Source organism: Heterodontus francisci, chromosome 36 (genome assembly GCF_036365525.1).
Source record: "Heterodontus francisci isolate sHetFra1 chromosome 36, sHetFra1.hap1, whole genome shotgun sequence".
Taxonomy (NCBI): Eukaryota; Metazoa; Chordata; class Chondrichthyes; order Heterodontiformes; family Heterodontidae; genus Heterodontus; species Heterodontus francisci.
In genome coordinates, this window is record NC_090406.1 from 15,464,804 (window position 1) to 15,481,022 (window position 16,219).

At 41.6% G+C, this 16,219-nt stretch overlaps 1 protein-coding gene across 7 annotated transcripts in view; it reads right to left on the bottom strand.

Moving 5' to 3' along the window:
* Nucleotides 1-16,219, bottom strand: part of LOC137351608 (interleukin-6 receptor subunit beta-like) — a 150,792-nt gene that overhangs the window by 37,104 nt on the left and 97,469 nt on the right. For all 7 annotated transcript variants that reach the window (XM_068016210.1, XM_068016209.1, XM_068016211.1 and 4 more), the window contains 3 exons: nucleotides 8,493-8,625; nucleotides 3,808-3,989; nucleotides 1,217-1,374 (listed from right to left, as the gene is read on the bottom strand). In XM_068016210.1, the coding sequence (XP_067872311.1) occupies nucleotides 1,217-1,374; nucleotides 3,808-3,989; nucleotides 8,493-8,625 (473 nt within the window). The remainder of the gene's footprint in view (nucleotides 1-1,216; nucleotides 1,375-3,807; nucleotides 3,990-8,492; nucleotides 8,626-16,219) is intronic.

Below are 16,219 nucleotides of genomic sequence, written 5' to 3' on the forward strand. Positions count from 1 at the left end.
CTGATGTGTTTTCTGTTGAAAGAACAATGACAACTTGATCAGGTCATAGCATTAAGATGGCGTGGCTCCGATTATTAGTTTTTGCATTGCTTGTTAGGAAAGGGCAAAGAACATTTATAGAGTGCCTTTCATGTCCTTGGGACATCCCAAAGTGCTTCAGTGCCAATGACATGTTGTCATTGTTGTTAGGTGGGCAAACACAACAGCCAATTTGCGAGTAGTAAGGTCCCAGAATCAGCAAAGAGATATGACTAGCCTAACCTGTCTGGTGGTGTTGGTCGAGGAATAAATAATGGCCTGAAACCAAATGAACTTACTACTTTTCTTTGAGTGGTGCCTCGCGACCACATGAATTAGGAGATAGTACCTCAGTTTAACTTCTCAAAAAAATATTAGTGGCTTCAGCCTTCCTCGCGCCACACTCTGGATTCTCGTCCTAAGCCAATATGCCTTGCCACATTGCTTTTCATTTTCAAGAGATTTGTTGAAAGCCTGCTTTTTTAGACTGCTTCTTTGGACATTTCTCCTAACTCTCCTCCCTACTTCTACTCAGGTCTCACCCTCAGCTTGTGAAATGTCTTGAGATGCATTGCTACTTAAAAGAACTTTATAAATGCTAGTTATTCTTGTTAGAAGGAATGGTTGATAGATCAATTAGCCTTCTCCCTTTCCATATTCTTGCACTCTTTCTTAGGACAACTTTTTGTCTTGAAATGGATCTCATCCAAATATTTCATACCATTTTATCGTATCATCATAGAATATTATATCTAATACCAAGGAACTCTTGGGCAAGTGTAAAATGACAGTTTTTTTCACCTCCTGGAAACCTGCTCTTTGAGATGGATTGAGATGCTTCTTCTGTCATCCCCTTGCCACAATGAAATGACTTATTCCTATTTATAACTTTTAACTTTGCAAATATAGACCATTGATTAAATTGGTTTTAGTTTGAATGCTCTAACAAAAGGCAGGAAGTCAATATCCAGATGTTTAAGTTTATAATCCAGCTGCAAGTCATAACAGAAACAAAAATATTATGGGACAAACTGAAGTTAATTGGAATTAGTAAATATATTTCTTACTTAATAGGAATGCACAGTTGTTTTGCTGCCACAAGGGTATTCTTAAGTAGAAACTGATACAGAACTGCAACTCAGGTGTAGTTTCAATCAGAATAATTAAAATGCTGTCAATTTTAATATAGAAAAATCACCTGGGTCCATTTGTCTTCATCAAGTGCCTTGTACTGGATCTCAAATGCAGCCTTACTGTGATTGGCCATTTCAAATGGCATCTCCCAATATCCAAGTAAACAATCATTTTGCTGTGTGTCTTGTTTCACTGCAATTATTTGAGGAGCTTTGAATTTTACTGTGAAATAAGCAAACTATTAGTTAGTGCATCCTTACACATCAACCTAAAATTATTTTTGTAACATTAAGGAGTGAAGATTGATTAAGTTACCAACGCCACCTTTCCAGCATTTGTTTTTGAAATGTTGGAAGCGTAATTCATCTTGGGTGGTAAACTGGCAGTCTGATTTACACCTGCCCAAATTTCATTTCTGTTGACATCAAAGAAGAAGGAAAATTGGGCAGGACGCAAAATGAGTCGCCAATTCACTATTTCCTATTCTGTATGACCAACCAAAACCGTTATACTCAACACGAGCAGTGGTATCATTGTTGGGTAATGGGAAATATTTCCTTTTTCACAGCTTGTATCAGATCAGAGTCAGGTGCTCTAATGTCAGATACCCACAGTAAACATAACAAGGAGCTTTGGGTTAAAGTGTCCATTCAACACTGACACTAACTTCTTACTCAAGAAAGACAAAAATAGTGAGGTATGAAAAGTATAAATAGACATCAATGTATTCCATATTCTCCAGCAACATGTATTCTGTTTAAACCACATTATGAAAGTTGTTCATATTACAGTTAAGTATTAATTGTTTAGATGAACTATATTGATAGCTGACTGTGTTAATGTTACTCTGAATGGTTTTTCTCCATTGTTGATTTTAACTTCATCCCCATGAAATGCAAATAAAATAGCATGGCAATTATATTATCCAAAAGCGGGATGAATTTTCTGAATGCTCGCTCCTGAAGTGGGACCTTGCTAGATGGGAGAGCATATTGGGAAATCCTAGCTACAATTTCATCCAACAACTTTAATGGACAGTAACTCATAGGGTTCACGCTCGGAATTTCCCAGCAAGTGGTTCCAGCGAGCAGAATATTGTGAGGATTGCACTTGCTATTTTCCTAGAAAGGCTCCCTGCAGGAATACCATGCTCCAAATAATCAGCCCGATCGTGTAAAACACAGGTTAGATGTCCAACAATGGATGAATTTTCCTCTATGTGTAGATGCAGCAAAACTGTCAATATATTCATGAATGAAGTGCTTACAATATTGTGCATTTCATGCAGAGAGGGAAATCTTCCACTGGTGTAACTAATAGTTTGCTTCAAAAAAGCACCAACAGTGTGATGTTCCCAATCAGATGGCTTTTTAAAAAATTAAGTCTGCTACCCTTATTATGAATTAGGGTCAAGAACATAAGAAATAAGAGCAGTAGGCGATTCAGCCTTTCGAGTTTGCTCTACCATTAAATAAGATCATGGCTAACACCACTTTCCTGTCCCATCCCCATATCCCTCAATGCCAAATTACAAAGGATTCCATAACTCAGTAACTTAAAATCTTTATAAATGAGACAGAGGTGATTTACATTCTGTCAGTATAATCGAAGTCCCCGATTTGAAAAGGCAAAGATTCTAGTGTGAGATCAATCACTTGAGCATCACTGAATGTTCACTCAGGTTTCTTCAACTGACTTCAAGTGTACTATTCTAATTTAGTGTCACATGTGCTTTATTCAAGTAATCAATCAGAATTGATCATGACTGCTTCAAGCACTGACATAGACCAGACATTGTTCAATCTATTTTATTACAGTAAAATAGAGGGTGGGTGGGGGAGAAAGTTAGTGCTGTTATGGATTACATACTGGCCATTCACTCTTAGGACTTGGATTCAAAGCCAACCCTTATTGCAAGTTTATCAGGACATAATTTCAAATGCATTATTTGAAAATGTTATAGTTACTATATATTGCTGTTAGAAATGTTTTGTATCTGTAAAATTAAATGTAGAGTTGCTATTGGGTACTGCTGAGCATGTGGCTGACAATAGCAGATTGCAAAACCAATAAAAGAAAGGAGGCATTACACTTGAATGATGCTGGCATCATTAGCTGAGAAAAGATTAACACAGTTTGGACTGGAAGTGAGTTGTATTTTCCCACTGAGAGAGCAAACAATGCTCTGTTTGCTTTGCTTTAGTTCTAATCAGCAGATCAGTGAAACAAGCTTCCAGTTGGTTTGGTGAGAGTAATCGCAGATTTATCAACCGAAAATGCTAAGGGAAGTCCATTTGTTGCCCTTAGGACTGAGTGGCCTGCTCCTATTTCTCATTTCTTATGTATTAAAACCAAAGGCCCTAGCATATTAAAGAATCACTTCTAATGAAAGCAGTTCTGTACTATAAAAGGAATTACTGATTTCAAATGGTGGAATAAAAATGTCTTTATTTTGAAAATTTTATGGAGTTTTAGGATTAAATTACATTCAAGACAAACTTCATTTCACAAAAGTTACAGAAGGTGGCTAAACTGTGATGGATTACAATTCCGAAGAGTGAATCAGCTGTTTTTTTTTACATAATGCATTTTTATCTTACATAAACCAAAACATCTGTCTTGTTGTTGTCAAAAGTTAATAAAATCTCTTATTACCTATTAGCATGCCATCAAGGCACATGTGGTCGGACGTCTCTGTACCAAGCCCATTCTTAGCAGTCACCCAGATGTCATGGTAAGAAGCCAAATTTGAAACAAGTACCATGCACGAATTCTTGGTCCTATTTGTAGTACAATTCTTTGGGTCTAAATATCTGGCACTGCAGTTTCCAATAGTTCTGTAATAGTCAAGAAATATAACACTTCAGAATAAAGTTGGCTGTATTTCACATATGCACCAAGTGTACAAACACAATACTGAACTGGACCAGCTACATAAATGGCCATGGCTACTAAAGCAGGTTAGAGGGTAGGTATTCTGCAATGAGTGGCTCACCTCCTGACTCCACAAGTCAAAAGTCTCCACTTGCCTGAAACAACACTCAAGAGGCTCAACACGATCCAGGATAAAACAGTTTGTTTGTTCGCCACCCCAATGACTTGCTTAAACATCCACAACTGGCATACCGCAGCTGCCATATATGCCATCTACAGGATGCGTTGCGGCAACTGACCAAGGATCCCTCGACTTTACTTTCAAAACTTGCAACCTCCATCACGTAGAAGGACAAGGCCTCAGGTACATGGGTACATCATTAGCTCCCAAGTTCTGCTCCAAGTCACACACCATCCTGACTTGGACATGGGTTGCCAAACCTTCAATGTCACTGGGATCCGATTCACCAATCTCGATTAGGAGATAACCATTATAAACTCCTAAATTTTCCCAGAGCTTTTGATGCTTCACTGGCACTGCAAGCAACCTGGTTGGAAGTGCGGCAGGAACTCCACCAAAGTTTCATCAAAAACATGGCAATAAAGTGAGAGAAGCTCTGTGAAGACTCCCTAAGTAACCTGTACTGTCAGTTCAACAGGTGCAAAAATTTAAAGTTATTGGTTGTTTAATTCCACTTGGAGCGCGTCAGCATAAATTTGTAGCTCATCCTTTCACGATTATCTTTCACTCCTTAACAAAATGCAAGGATAAGCTAATTGTCTCATAGGCGATTCTCCTGTCACCATTAAAACTTTCAATTTTCTTTTGTTGAAATCTTTTTCGTCTTAACCTTACTTAAATCACAACAATTTGTCCTCGGTGTAATTTCCTACCTTGTTTCTCCTAAGCTCCAAAAACTATCCTACATGTATTCCTAACTCCATCTTCACTGTGTTGAAATCAAGGTTTATTGTTCTGTCGCCTCATCAAATCCATTCTTTTCCAAGATCTCAAAACTGTGGAAGCCCTCAGCTCCTTCAGTCTTCCTTTACCCCTACAATCTTTAACACTGTTTAAAATGAAGGGCTGAATTTTCACTGGCCTGTGGAGGCAGGTCTGGAGCCTTGGTGCGGAGCAGGGGAGGGGCTGAAAACAGGAGGGAAATACTGTCAAGCCAGCTCCACGGGATTATGCAGGAGTCGGGGTGATGGCGGGAAAGGCTTCCCGCCCAGCCCTGGCAGGTTACCAACGAAGCCCCTTGAGGGCTTAATTAAGGGCATTCTCCCATGCCGACCGGATTCTCAATCTGACGCATGGGATGCCCGTTGCATCAGCAGACCGTCTGAAACCATGGCCGCCTCCCACTGGAAGACCGGGTAGACATCTGAGCCAAAGGCTCCAATCAATTTTGAAGGTGCCGCTCCAAACAAAAACGCCCGCAACCGCAGCAGTGCATGTTACTGTGGGGGCTTTTCCCCCTTGATGTCATAGAGTTATACAGCACAGAAACAGGCACTTTGGCCCATCGTGTCCATGCCAGCCATCAAGCACCTATCTATTCTAATCCCATTTTCCAGCACTTGGCCCGTAGCGTTGTATGCTATGGCATTTCAAGTGCTCATCTAAATACTTCTTAAATGTTATGAGAGTTCCTGCCTCTACCATCCCTTCAGTCCAAAGGCCCTAACCCTTCTGACTCTCTTACCTACCTCATTTGTGCCTGGTGACCAGGAATGGAAGTGCCCTTGCATCTCCCTACATACTTCAGTAGCTCCCACCAGCTGCTGATCTTTGCTTGATAGCCTCCTATTGGCCCACCTGACTTGGGAGCCTGCCTGCTGTCATTAATTGGAAGGGGTTCCTGGAGGCAGCCACTTAAATGGCCACCTCCTCCAAAAAATCGCCCTCTGGGTCCTGCCGCCGGCATTTATGGGTTCCTGACCAACATTTCGCCCCGACAGTAGGATCGGGGCCTGGGAACGAAAATCTAGCCCGAGGAGTGTGTAAGGAAGTATTTTTGCAACTTGGGAAAATCAGAACAGGGAGGTTCAGAAGTGCACTGAACATCATACTATTGATAAAATGGATTGACAATAAAAGTTGCATTGCAAGGGAGAGAATGCGCATGAGCGAGAGACTGAAATTGAAAGAGGTGGGAGAAACATTCCCCATCAGATGACAAGCTTTTTCTTAGAGTGCAAGAGAAGTGTTAAAAGAACCTTGATGGGTTTGGAAGGGTTGACAAAGCAATAGAAGTGCTACAAAAGATGAATAAAGCCTCTTTGGAGCCATCTTTAGTCATAGAGATGTGGGGAGTACTATTTGAGGTCATCAAACACAGCGTAGTGAAAATGGTTGACAGCTGAGGAGGGACTGAGCATTGATGCACCAAAAATTGGTGACAGATTTTTATTAGTAAGTAGTAGCAATTGGTTACTCTAATGAGGCATTAAGAAACTGTGAAATGAAATGATGTAAAATTGAATCGTGATGAGTCTGCCAGTTGTGTGCCTTCTCCTCCAGGTAAAATTGATAAAGATCTGGTCATGCATACAAGATCAAAATTTCCTTTCTAAAGCTTTCTCCCCTCCCCCCATTTCCAAGGCATCATCCTTTTAGTGATGTAGGTTTATTGTACAGATTAAAATCAGATTACTTCTTTGGGATGATCCACTTCCATGATGAACAGAAAACATTCTGCAAAAGACAACCAGATACTAACTTGTCATTAAAGGAACACTGCAGAAGTCTTATTCTAGACAATAGGTACAGGGATAATACAGGTATTGCTTTTGTGAAGATTCTTGTGATGTTTGTTTTTGTAGTTGCTGGGTCACCTGGAGTATTCTTCCAGGATCAGGTAAGGTTGAGATAAACTACCAACAAGAGAATTTGCAGACTAACAGCCTCGACTACTATCTCATTCTCCCTCTCTCCATGTTAGCATCCTCGTTATCCCAGGGTTGGTAATCATGGCTCAAGCCACAATATCTCTATGGGGCAAGGCAAGGAGGCAGGTTCCAAGAACTACCTCAGCTGGTACGGGGATTGAGCCCATACTGTTGGCGTTATTCTGCACCATAATCCAGTCATCTAGCCAACTGAGTTAAGTGACCCTGTCTAGCTCCTTCACATTTGCTAAATCTGCAGTGTCAGCTTTGAAATCTAAAACAAGTAATGCATGGAAGCATTTTACCTTTGACAAATTTATATTACAAAATAATAAAAATGTAGAAAGGTGTCTACAGCTGTATCGAAACACTGCACTTTGCACTAAGACCCAAATTTGCATCCAATCCAGACCAATGATGTAATGAGTTTAGTTTTAGTTTAGTTTAGAGATACAGCACTGAAACAGGCCCTTCAGCCCACCGAGTCTGTATCGACCATCAACCACCCATATATACTAATCCTACACTAATCTCATATTCCTACCACATCCCCACCTGTCTCTATATTTCCCTACCACCTACCTATACTAGGGGCAATTTATAATGGCCAATTTACCTACCAACCTGCAAGTCTTTTGGCTTGTGGGAGGAAACTGGAGCACCCGGAGAAAACCAACGCAGATACAGGGATAACTTGCAAACTCCACGCAGGCAGTACCCAGAATTGAACCCGGGTCGCTGGAGCTGTGAGGCTGCGGTGCTAACCACTGTGCCGCCCGAGTTCTTTTATGTTGTCTGATGCAACATAACTGAGATGTGCGGAGTCCAGTTGGTTGAAGATCTCAAACATGTTTTTTACAGCTAGACTGTTATATACAGTTGCAGAGCGACTCTGGCTTCGAGTTACATGACTACATCCTGGCACTCAGCTCATTAGCATACTAAGATCTTAAAAGAATATCACTCTTAAAGGCATACAACAAATAGTATAAAAATCTCCCCTCTCTGCTGACACTGGGTTCTATGTGATTTAAGTTTTGGTAAGCTCAATGAAGTATCTATGGATATGGATCTCCTTCACAAATTGCTCATAATTCAGCATTAATCAGCAATCTCACTTAAAGAGGCCATTAGGACAACTGGTGTGGTCCAAGATTATATGAAACAGAAATTTAGATCAATACATTGTTCTTCTGTGGATGCGGTTAACATGTATTGTTGGGACATGTACTCTGCATTTATGCTATAGATGACCTGAGAATGTTTGAGGGTGATATGGCAGTGCCCAAAATGGAAAAGTGGTTTATCCTCAGTGTACAGAAATAAATTTTAAAAATACCCCACACCTAAAAACATAAATTAAAAGGGCTAACCAACCAAATATAGTCACTAAAAAAGTTAATTTTGGAAAATTATTCTACTTTTCCCATTAATTACAGTTGTATTAGCAATATGAATGGAAAATGGTTGGTTCACAGCTTTGAGTTTGATGGATTTTGTTATGTCTGGTAAACCTATCACCACAATCACTCAGTTTGAATGAACAAAGTTAAATGCTGAATCGGATTACTCACTCAGATATATATAGCGTGAAGTTGGTTTCTAGATATGTTTCAGGTCCTGGATCCCAATTACAAATGATGCTTTGTAGCAAAAATGAAGTCCAGTAAGAGATGCAGTATAAAAGACGTGGCATCTCTGGAGGAACTGGAAGAAAGAAAATAGCAGTTGTCTTCATCTTTGTTGCACAAATGCATACACCGCACTGCACCAAGACTTGCACTGTTCTAGAATCATAGAGTAGTTACAACCACAATCGGTCCATTGAGTCTCTGCCGACTCTTTAAGAGCAACTCTATTAGTCCCGCTTGCCGCCCTGCAAATTTTCTCTCTTTAGATGTTTATCCAATTCCTTTTGAAAGCCTTGATTGTGTGGTTGAGGCAGATTCACTCAGGCAGTGCATTCTTAATCCCAACCACTCATTGCATAGAAAAGTTTTTCACGTTGCCAATGGTCCTTTTGCTGTTCATTTTAAATTAGTGTCCTCTGGTTCTCAACCCTTCCATCAATAAAACAGTTTCTCCCTATCTACTCGGTCTAGACCCCTCATGATTTCGAACACCTCCATCAAATCTCCCTTCAATCTTCTCTTCTCGAAGGAGAAGAGCATCTCCAATCTACCCTTGGAACCATTCTCGTAAATCTTTTCTGCCCCCTTTCTAAAGCCTTCACATTCTTCCTAAAACATAGTGCCCAGAAGTGGACAAAATACTCCACTTGAGGCCAAATCAATGTTTTATAAAGGTTCATCATAGCTTCTTTGCTTTTGCACCCTATGGGCTGAAATTAGTAAAGCCAGTGGGGGTCCTAACACCCAGTCGTAAAGGTGAGGGTAACCCCGCCTTGGCCCTTCAGAGTCTCCCCGATACAATTCAACAGGACTCGGGCAATTAACGGCCGGTGCGTGGTCCCTGTCCCTTTAAGGAGGGGATCCCACCTCCAAGAGCTTCCGGCTAATCAGAAAGTGTGGGGCGGGGGAACGGAGAAGAGGAGGGTGGACGTTGAAGGAAGAGGGTGTGGGGGAAAAAAGTTTTCATGAAAGGGTGGCCTTTGCCACCAGGGGCCCTCCGTGGGCTGCAGATTGCCCACGGAGGCGGCCCCCCCTCCCCCCAGTAGTGTACAGGGAGGCCACCTTGTTTCACTGGACGACCTCCCTGCGTGGTGGAGGACCCCATCCCCACCCCTCGCCACTAGTTTAATACCAGCAGCAAGAGGCTCTTAGGTGGTTAGTGATTGGCTACTTAAGGGTCTCAGTTGACCACTGGGTGGGAAGGCTGTCATCGTCCTTTCACGCCCCGACGTAGTTACTGTGTGACGGGAAGGTGACAGGCCCCTCACTCCGCAGTTCCACAGGCCCTCCAGCCTCCCAGCCGTCCATTAAATTCTGCCCTATGCTTCGATTTATAAAGCCCAGGATCCCATGCCTTTTTAACCACTTTCTCAACCTGCCACCTTCAATGATTTGTGCATAGTCTGTAACTTTTCCCTCCACAAATAATTTAACTAATAACTTCCACAGTCAATTGTACTTGACCTTTTTCTTTGCAAGCAAAGATTTTATGTTGTACGAATGATTTTGTGCTCTTCCTTTTCTTTCAAGAATACCATCATCACGTGACCAGGACTTTTCTTCCAGTGATAGGGTTTTGCTAGGTCGAGATTTCTGACTGCATCTCCAATACTGCTGCAACTCTGATCCGTTTCCTGGATCGTGGAAATTACAGATGCATGGAGGCGTTCTCCGTGCCGAGAAAGCACGTCAGTGTTTGGACACAAAATTCCAGGCCTGCCACTGCAAGCAACTGCAGGAGGATGTGGGGCAGCATTATTAGACCCCGCTGGGCCAAGAACGGAAGTGGCTGGCGCTAAATATAGTGCCACCAGCTGGCGTGCTGATGCCTACGCTCCATCTTGCCTCCAGGTCATTTTTCCCAGAGGTGGGATGGAGTGCGGGGGGGGGGGGGGGGGGGGGAGGAGGGGAGAGCATGGCTACACGCCCACAAGCAGCAGGTAGCCCATTGAATTAAAGGACTATTGCAGCCTGTTGTCGGAGGCTGACTGAGATTTTCCAGTTGGCTTTCTGGTCCCAGCAGGCCATGGGGGACAGTACAGCTGCCTGAAGGCAGCCTCCCAGCCGCAGACCGGGGGCCAGTGCTCCTGGCTGTCTTAGAGGACACCCTGCCTGTCTGCATTCAGTATCAACTGCAGGCTGCCCTGTGGTGCCCCCCCCCCCCCCCCCACCCCCATAATGGTGCTCATACTGGAAAGGTCATTTTTTAATTTTAAATTTGAAAGAGTTGGAGAGAGGGCACCTCCATTTTAAGCACTTCTCTCTTAACTGCATGGCATCCTGTTGCGCTTTCAAGCTGGAGGGCCTTCTATTGGCCCTCCAGCTTCAAGATCCCACCCTCTGGCCGCTAATTTTCCAATTCCAGGAGCTTGTTTCCCCCACGGATCACAACATATATTTAAATGTTTTACCCAGTTACCGATACAGCCAATTATATACTTTGTTTTAGTTTCAGAATAAAATGCACCAACCAGGTTTCTTTAATAAACAGAATTATTGTTTTCCTTAGAGCAGAGAAGGCTGAGGGGGGACCTGATTGAGGTATACAAAATTATGAGGGACATAGGGTAGATAGGAAGAAACTTTTTCACTTAGCAGAGGTGTCAATAACCAGGGGGCACAGATTTAAGGTAAGGGGCAGGAGGTTTAGAGGGGATTTGAGGAAAACATTTTTCACTCAGAGGGTGGTTGGAATCTGGAACACACTGCCTGAAGCAGTGGTAGAGGCAGGAACCCTCACAACATTTAAGAAGTATTTAGATGAGCACTTGAAATGCCAAGTGCAGGAATATGGGATTAGAATAGATAGGCTTGATGGCCGGCATGGACACGGTGGGCCAAAGGGCCTATTTCTGTGCTGTGTAACTCTATGACTATTAATTATAAAACAAGACTTATTCAATAAAGATGCGAAGCTTATTAACACAGGTTGAAATATGAAAGTTCCCTTCTAAACTAACACATGTACACACACTGTTTAAAGAAAAAATAAAGTTTTCTCTGCCGAGATCTCTTTACAAAAATGGCCTAATACTTGTTAATTCTTGCAGGAAAAATGATAAGATATATGTTCCAAGATGGTTTTTATTCTGACATTCAGATATCCTTGGATGCCTGTCACTGGGATCTTTCTGGAGCAGTTCTCTTCAGGCAATGTCGAGGATTAGTCTGACAGGCTTTCTTGAAGAATCACAGCATCAGGGGTTTCAGCTATCACACAGGATTCTCAGGGTTTCTCAAAGAGGTGGAAAAAGGATGAGCTGGTGGCTTCTCTCTTAGCAGGCTTAACCCCAACTGATTCAAAACAATTCCAAAACAAAACCAACTCTTGACCACCATAAATCTTGTCATGTCACTTCTCTGTAAACAACTCTCCTAGTTACCAAGGCTCCTGCTGTTTACTTAGCTTATGACATGTGACTTCCAGTAAGGGTTTGTTTTTAAACTAAGTCCTTCCAGTGACCTTGTTTTAAAAAAAAAACAAAGTCCAGCATCTACGGAATCTCTTCAGTCTTTCAAATGAATCAATATTCACAATTTTTAAACATGAGTCCTCATTAAAAAGGGAAGCACTTTCATAATACTTGTAACTGGAAATACTGAACTTTAGTGTTGTACACTTCATATTCCAGTAGGTGACAGTAATTTCCTGGATCTCACAAGGTGTCTTTAGCAAACTCAATATTGTAGTATAAAAATTCTCATTCTTAAGATAATTCTGCTGCATTAATGGACTGCTTGGTGAGATTTATTGTTTTGTTAATGGTGGGCTTTATACACAAACCATGTTCACACATTGCATTCTATCATTTAAACAGCTGTGAAATATTGACACAAATAATTTGCTCTTAAATATATGTTGGTAACTAGCTAGTGTTATAAATAGTATCTTGTTCTTTCAAACCTTGAAAATATTTGTAATATTATCTTCATATTTCCTTTAGATCTAAATCTTTAATCTAAATGTCTAATATCTGCCCCCCGCCCTGCCCCAGTTATTTCAGTCTAAACTATGGTAGGGAGGGTTACGCAAAGAGTAGGTGCATGACACATGGAGTGAGATTTTAACTCATTCAAAACCCATCCATTTGCTCAGAGTTAAAATTGGGCCATAGTCTCAACTCTGCTGTCTAGTGGAGGTGGAAAAAAAAAGGTGTCATGCAGGCCCCCACCTGCCAAGAATGAGGCACATTAATTTTGCCACATGGACATTAAATTTCAAATTGTTGCTGGGAAGAAGAGAAGGCCTGTGACAAGGGGTTGCCAGGCCCCCGGCTGGAGAGACATTTTTGCATATTAACAGACAGCGCTTGTAGACAAAGGAGCTATTCCCTGCTCCAATTCAACCAAAAACAGACGTGGTGAGACCAGTTAGTCACATGACTAACTGGCGGTTGCAGAGTTTTGAACTGAAAGCCGGCAGAAAGCAGAATGCTCCTGGACGAAGACCACCTCCTGTTTGCCTGTCTGCTCCCATCTTTTTCTCACCAGCTTCTGAATCCATTGAAGACACATGAACCCAAAGAGAGAAAAGTCTCCTACAGTGAACAAGGTTTAAGAAGAATATTGGGCCCCAACGAAAAGCAAGATCTACGTAGAAGCAAGGACTCTACAGTGAGCTCGAAGACCCGTAACAAAAACTCTTCAGAGATTGTCTCAAACTTTTCCACTTTATTTCTTCTCTTTTCTGTCCCTATCTGCATGTGTGTATCGCGTATGCATGCTAGCGTGAGTGTGTCGTGTATCCGTAGGCGTTAATCAAATTAGAGTTTAAGTTTAATAAAATTTCAGTTTTCTTCTTTAAACCTAAGAAAGTCTGTTTGTGCTGGTTTCTTTGCCTTATAATTGGAAAGCGGTGAACAAGGATTCACCAAGGGGGAGCTAAAAACACGGTGTGTTTAAAACTAAACCCTGTTACAGCAAGACCAGGTGAAGGCTGAAAGGGAACCCGAGACCTCTTTCTCACCTTCCTGGAACAAGAGGACTTCAGATACTTACTCACCAGTAACCAGCTCCGGAATCATACTAGCAGACAGCTGGGAGCATGTAATCTATCTAGCCTGCTTAGTCAGGGAATGGTGAAAATGAAAAAAAAGACTTGCATTTATATAGCAACTTTCACAACCTCAGGACATCCCAAAGTGCTTTACAGCCAATGAAATACTTTTTGAATTGTAGTCAATGTTGTAATGTAGGAATTGCAGCAGCCAATTTTCACACTGCATATTCCTACAAACGGCAATGTAATCATGACCAGATAATCCGATTTTGTGAGGTTGATTGTGGGATAAATTTTGGCCAGGGCACCAGGGAGAACTCCCCTGCTCTTCTGCAAAATAGTGCCATGGAATCCAGCCGAAAGACCAGAACGGGGCCTTGGTTTAATGTCAAAGTTCTGGTTGCCGGCAGATGTATTGTTGAATTCTCAGTGAATCCAAATAGAAGTTTACATAAAATCTAAATAAAAACAAAACTTTGGAAATCTATATTTAAAATCAATCAGGATCTAGTGGACTCCTTCATCAGAGTGTTCTGAACACTATCTTTTACTGCCTGCATTGGTGATCTACAGCACTGGGTAGTTTTAGCCTAACTTATAGTTGGTGCGAAATTCAGCAGCCACCTATTTTGCACACCGTTCAATTTTAATTTTCCATTGTTGTTTTCGTATTGTCACTTTCTTCCTTTGAAGGTAGTTGTGAACTAATGGAAGGACCTGCAGATTGATTAACAGTCTATACCCTGATCGCTCCTTCCATGGCTTCCATTTATTTTAGAGGGGGTTAATCCCATAAGGTAGAAGAATTTTTTTTTAAAAATAGGCAGCCGCAACCCATTGGATGACATGAGTATCGCACTGGATGTCAACCTAGAATATAGAGCTGGAGTCGGGACTGCCTGGAGCAGATTTGAATCCTGCAGCTTCTGTGTTGGGGGCGGGTAAGCTACCATCAAAAGGCTCAATGCATTTTTCCTTGACTTCAATGGAAAGCAAAACCAATGCTGTGTAAAATGGACGGCCAAAGTTTGTGAGCTTCTCGCTAGGTGAGTTAGATTAAAATTACTCCCCAGGTTCTGCTCAGCCATCACACCACCCACCCAGTCCTTGCTGATCAACATCGGATTCCAGACTCGCAACGCCTCAGATTTAAACTTCTCATCCTTGTAAATAATTCCTTTCATCACTTCTCCTTATAACCTCTTACAGGGCTATAAGCACCCATCCTCCTGCCCCCTCCTGACTCCTGATGCCTCTGGTTACTTGTGTCACACTGCAAGTGAAAGTTGTTTGTTTTGCTGACCTGCTGCAATAGATCTTGGTCAGATATAATTGCACTCTGTCATATGATGTGACCTCTCAACGGGAAACAAATCTCCTGTAATTGTTCCTGTAAATTTGTCACATTCAAATGATCTATGGCTATGTTTATGCACTTACATCTTACTGCCTGACCTACAGTGCAATAGCAGCATTTCTGTATATGTGGCTACTGCCAGCTGTAAGGGAAACATACACACATTCATACTTTACTTTTCTAGTATCCTGAGCACCATACATATGCTAGGGCCATAGTTCTTTCACGTTAATAGTTGAATTTCCTCTGAATTCAGTATTTCATGCAGCACAGAAAAAAAATACAATCTTATAGCACATAAAGAGGCCATTTGGTCCTTCACGCCTGTGCTAGCTCTTGGAACTAGACAATTAGTTCCACTTCCCCTGCTCGTTCACTGAACTAGTAATCCAGAGGCAAAAACAAGAAATGCTGGAGTCACTCAGCAGGTCTGGCAGCATCTGTGGAAAGAGAAGCAGAGTTAACGTTTCGGGTCAGTGACCCTTCTTCGGAACTGACAAATATTAGAAAAGTCACAGATTATAAACAAGTGAGGTGGGGGTGGGGCAAGAGATAACAAAGGAGAAGGTGCAGATTGGACCAGGCCACATAGCTGACCAAAAGGTCACGGAGCAAAGGCAAACAATATGTTAATGGTGTGTTGAAAGACAAAGCATTAGTACAGATTAGGTGTGAATACACTGAATATTGAACAGCAGCAAGTGCAAACCTGAAGAAAAACAACCTGAAAAAAACAGTGGGTAAGCAAACTGAACAAACTAAGATGAAATGAAATAAATGCAAAAAAAATTGTAAAAAATGTAAAAAGGAATGTAAAAAAAAAGGAAGAAAAAATAACTAAAAATGAAAGTAAACTGGGGGGCTTTTTTTTGCATTTATTTCATTTCATCTTAGTTTGTTCAGTTTGCTTACCCACTGTTTTTTTCAGGTTGTTTTTCTTCAGGTTTGCACTTGCTGCTGTTCAATATTCAGTGTATTCACACCTAATCTGTACTAATGCTTTGTCTTTCAACACACCATTAACATATTGTTTGCCTTTGCTCCGTGACCTTTTGGTCAGCTATGTGGCCTGGTCCAATCTGCACCTTCTCCTTTGTTATCTCTTGCCCCACCCCCACCTCGCTTGTTTATAATCTGTGACTTTTCTAATATTTGTCAGTTCCGAAGAAGGGTCACTGACCCGAAACGTTAACTCTGCTTCTCTTTCCACAGATGCTGCCAGACCTGCTGAGTGACTCCAGCATTTCTTGTTTTTGTTTCAGATTTCCAGCATCCGCAGTATTTTGCTTTTATTATAGTAATCCAGAGGCCCAG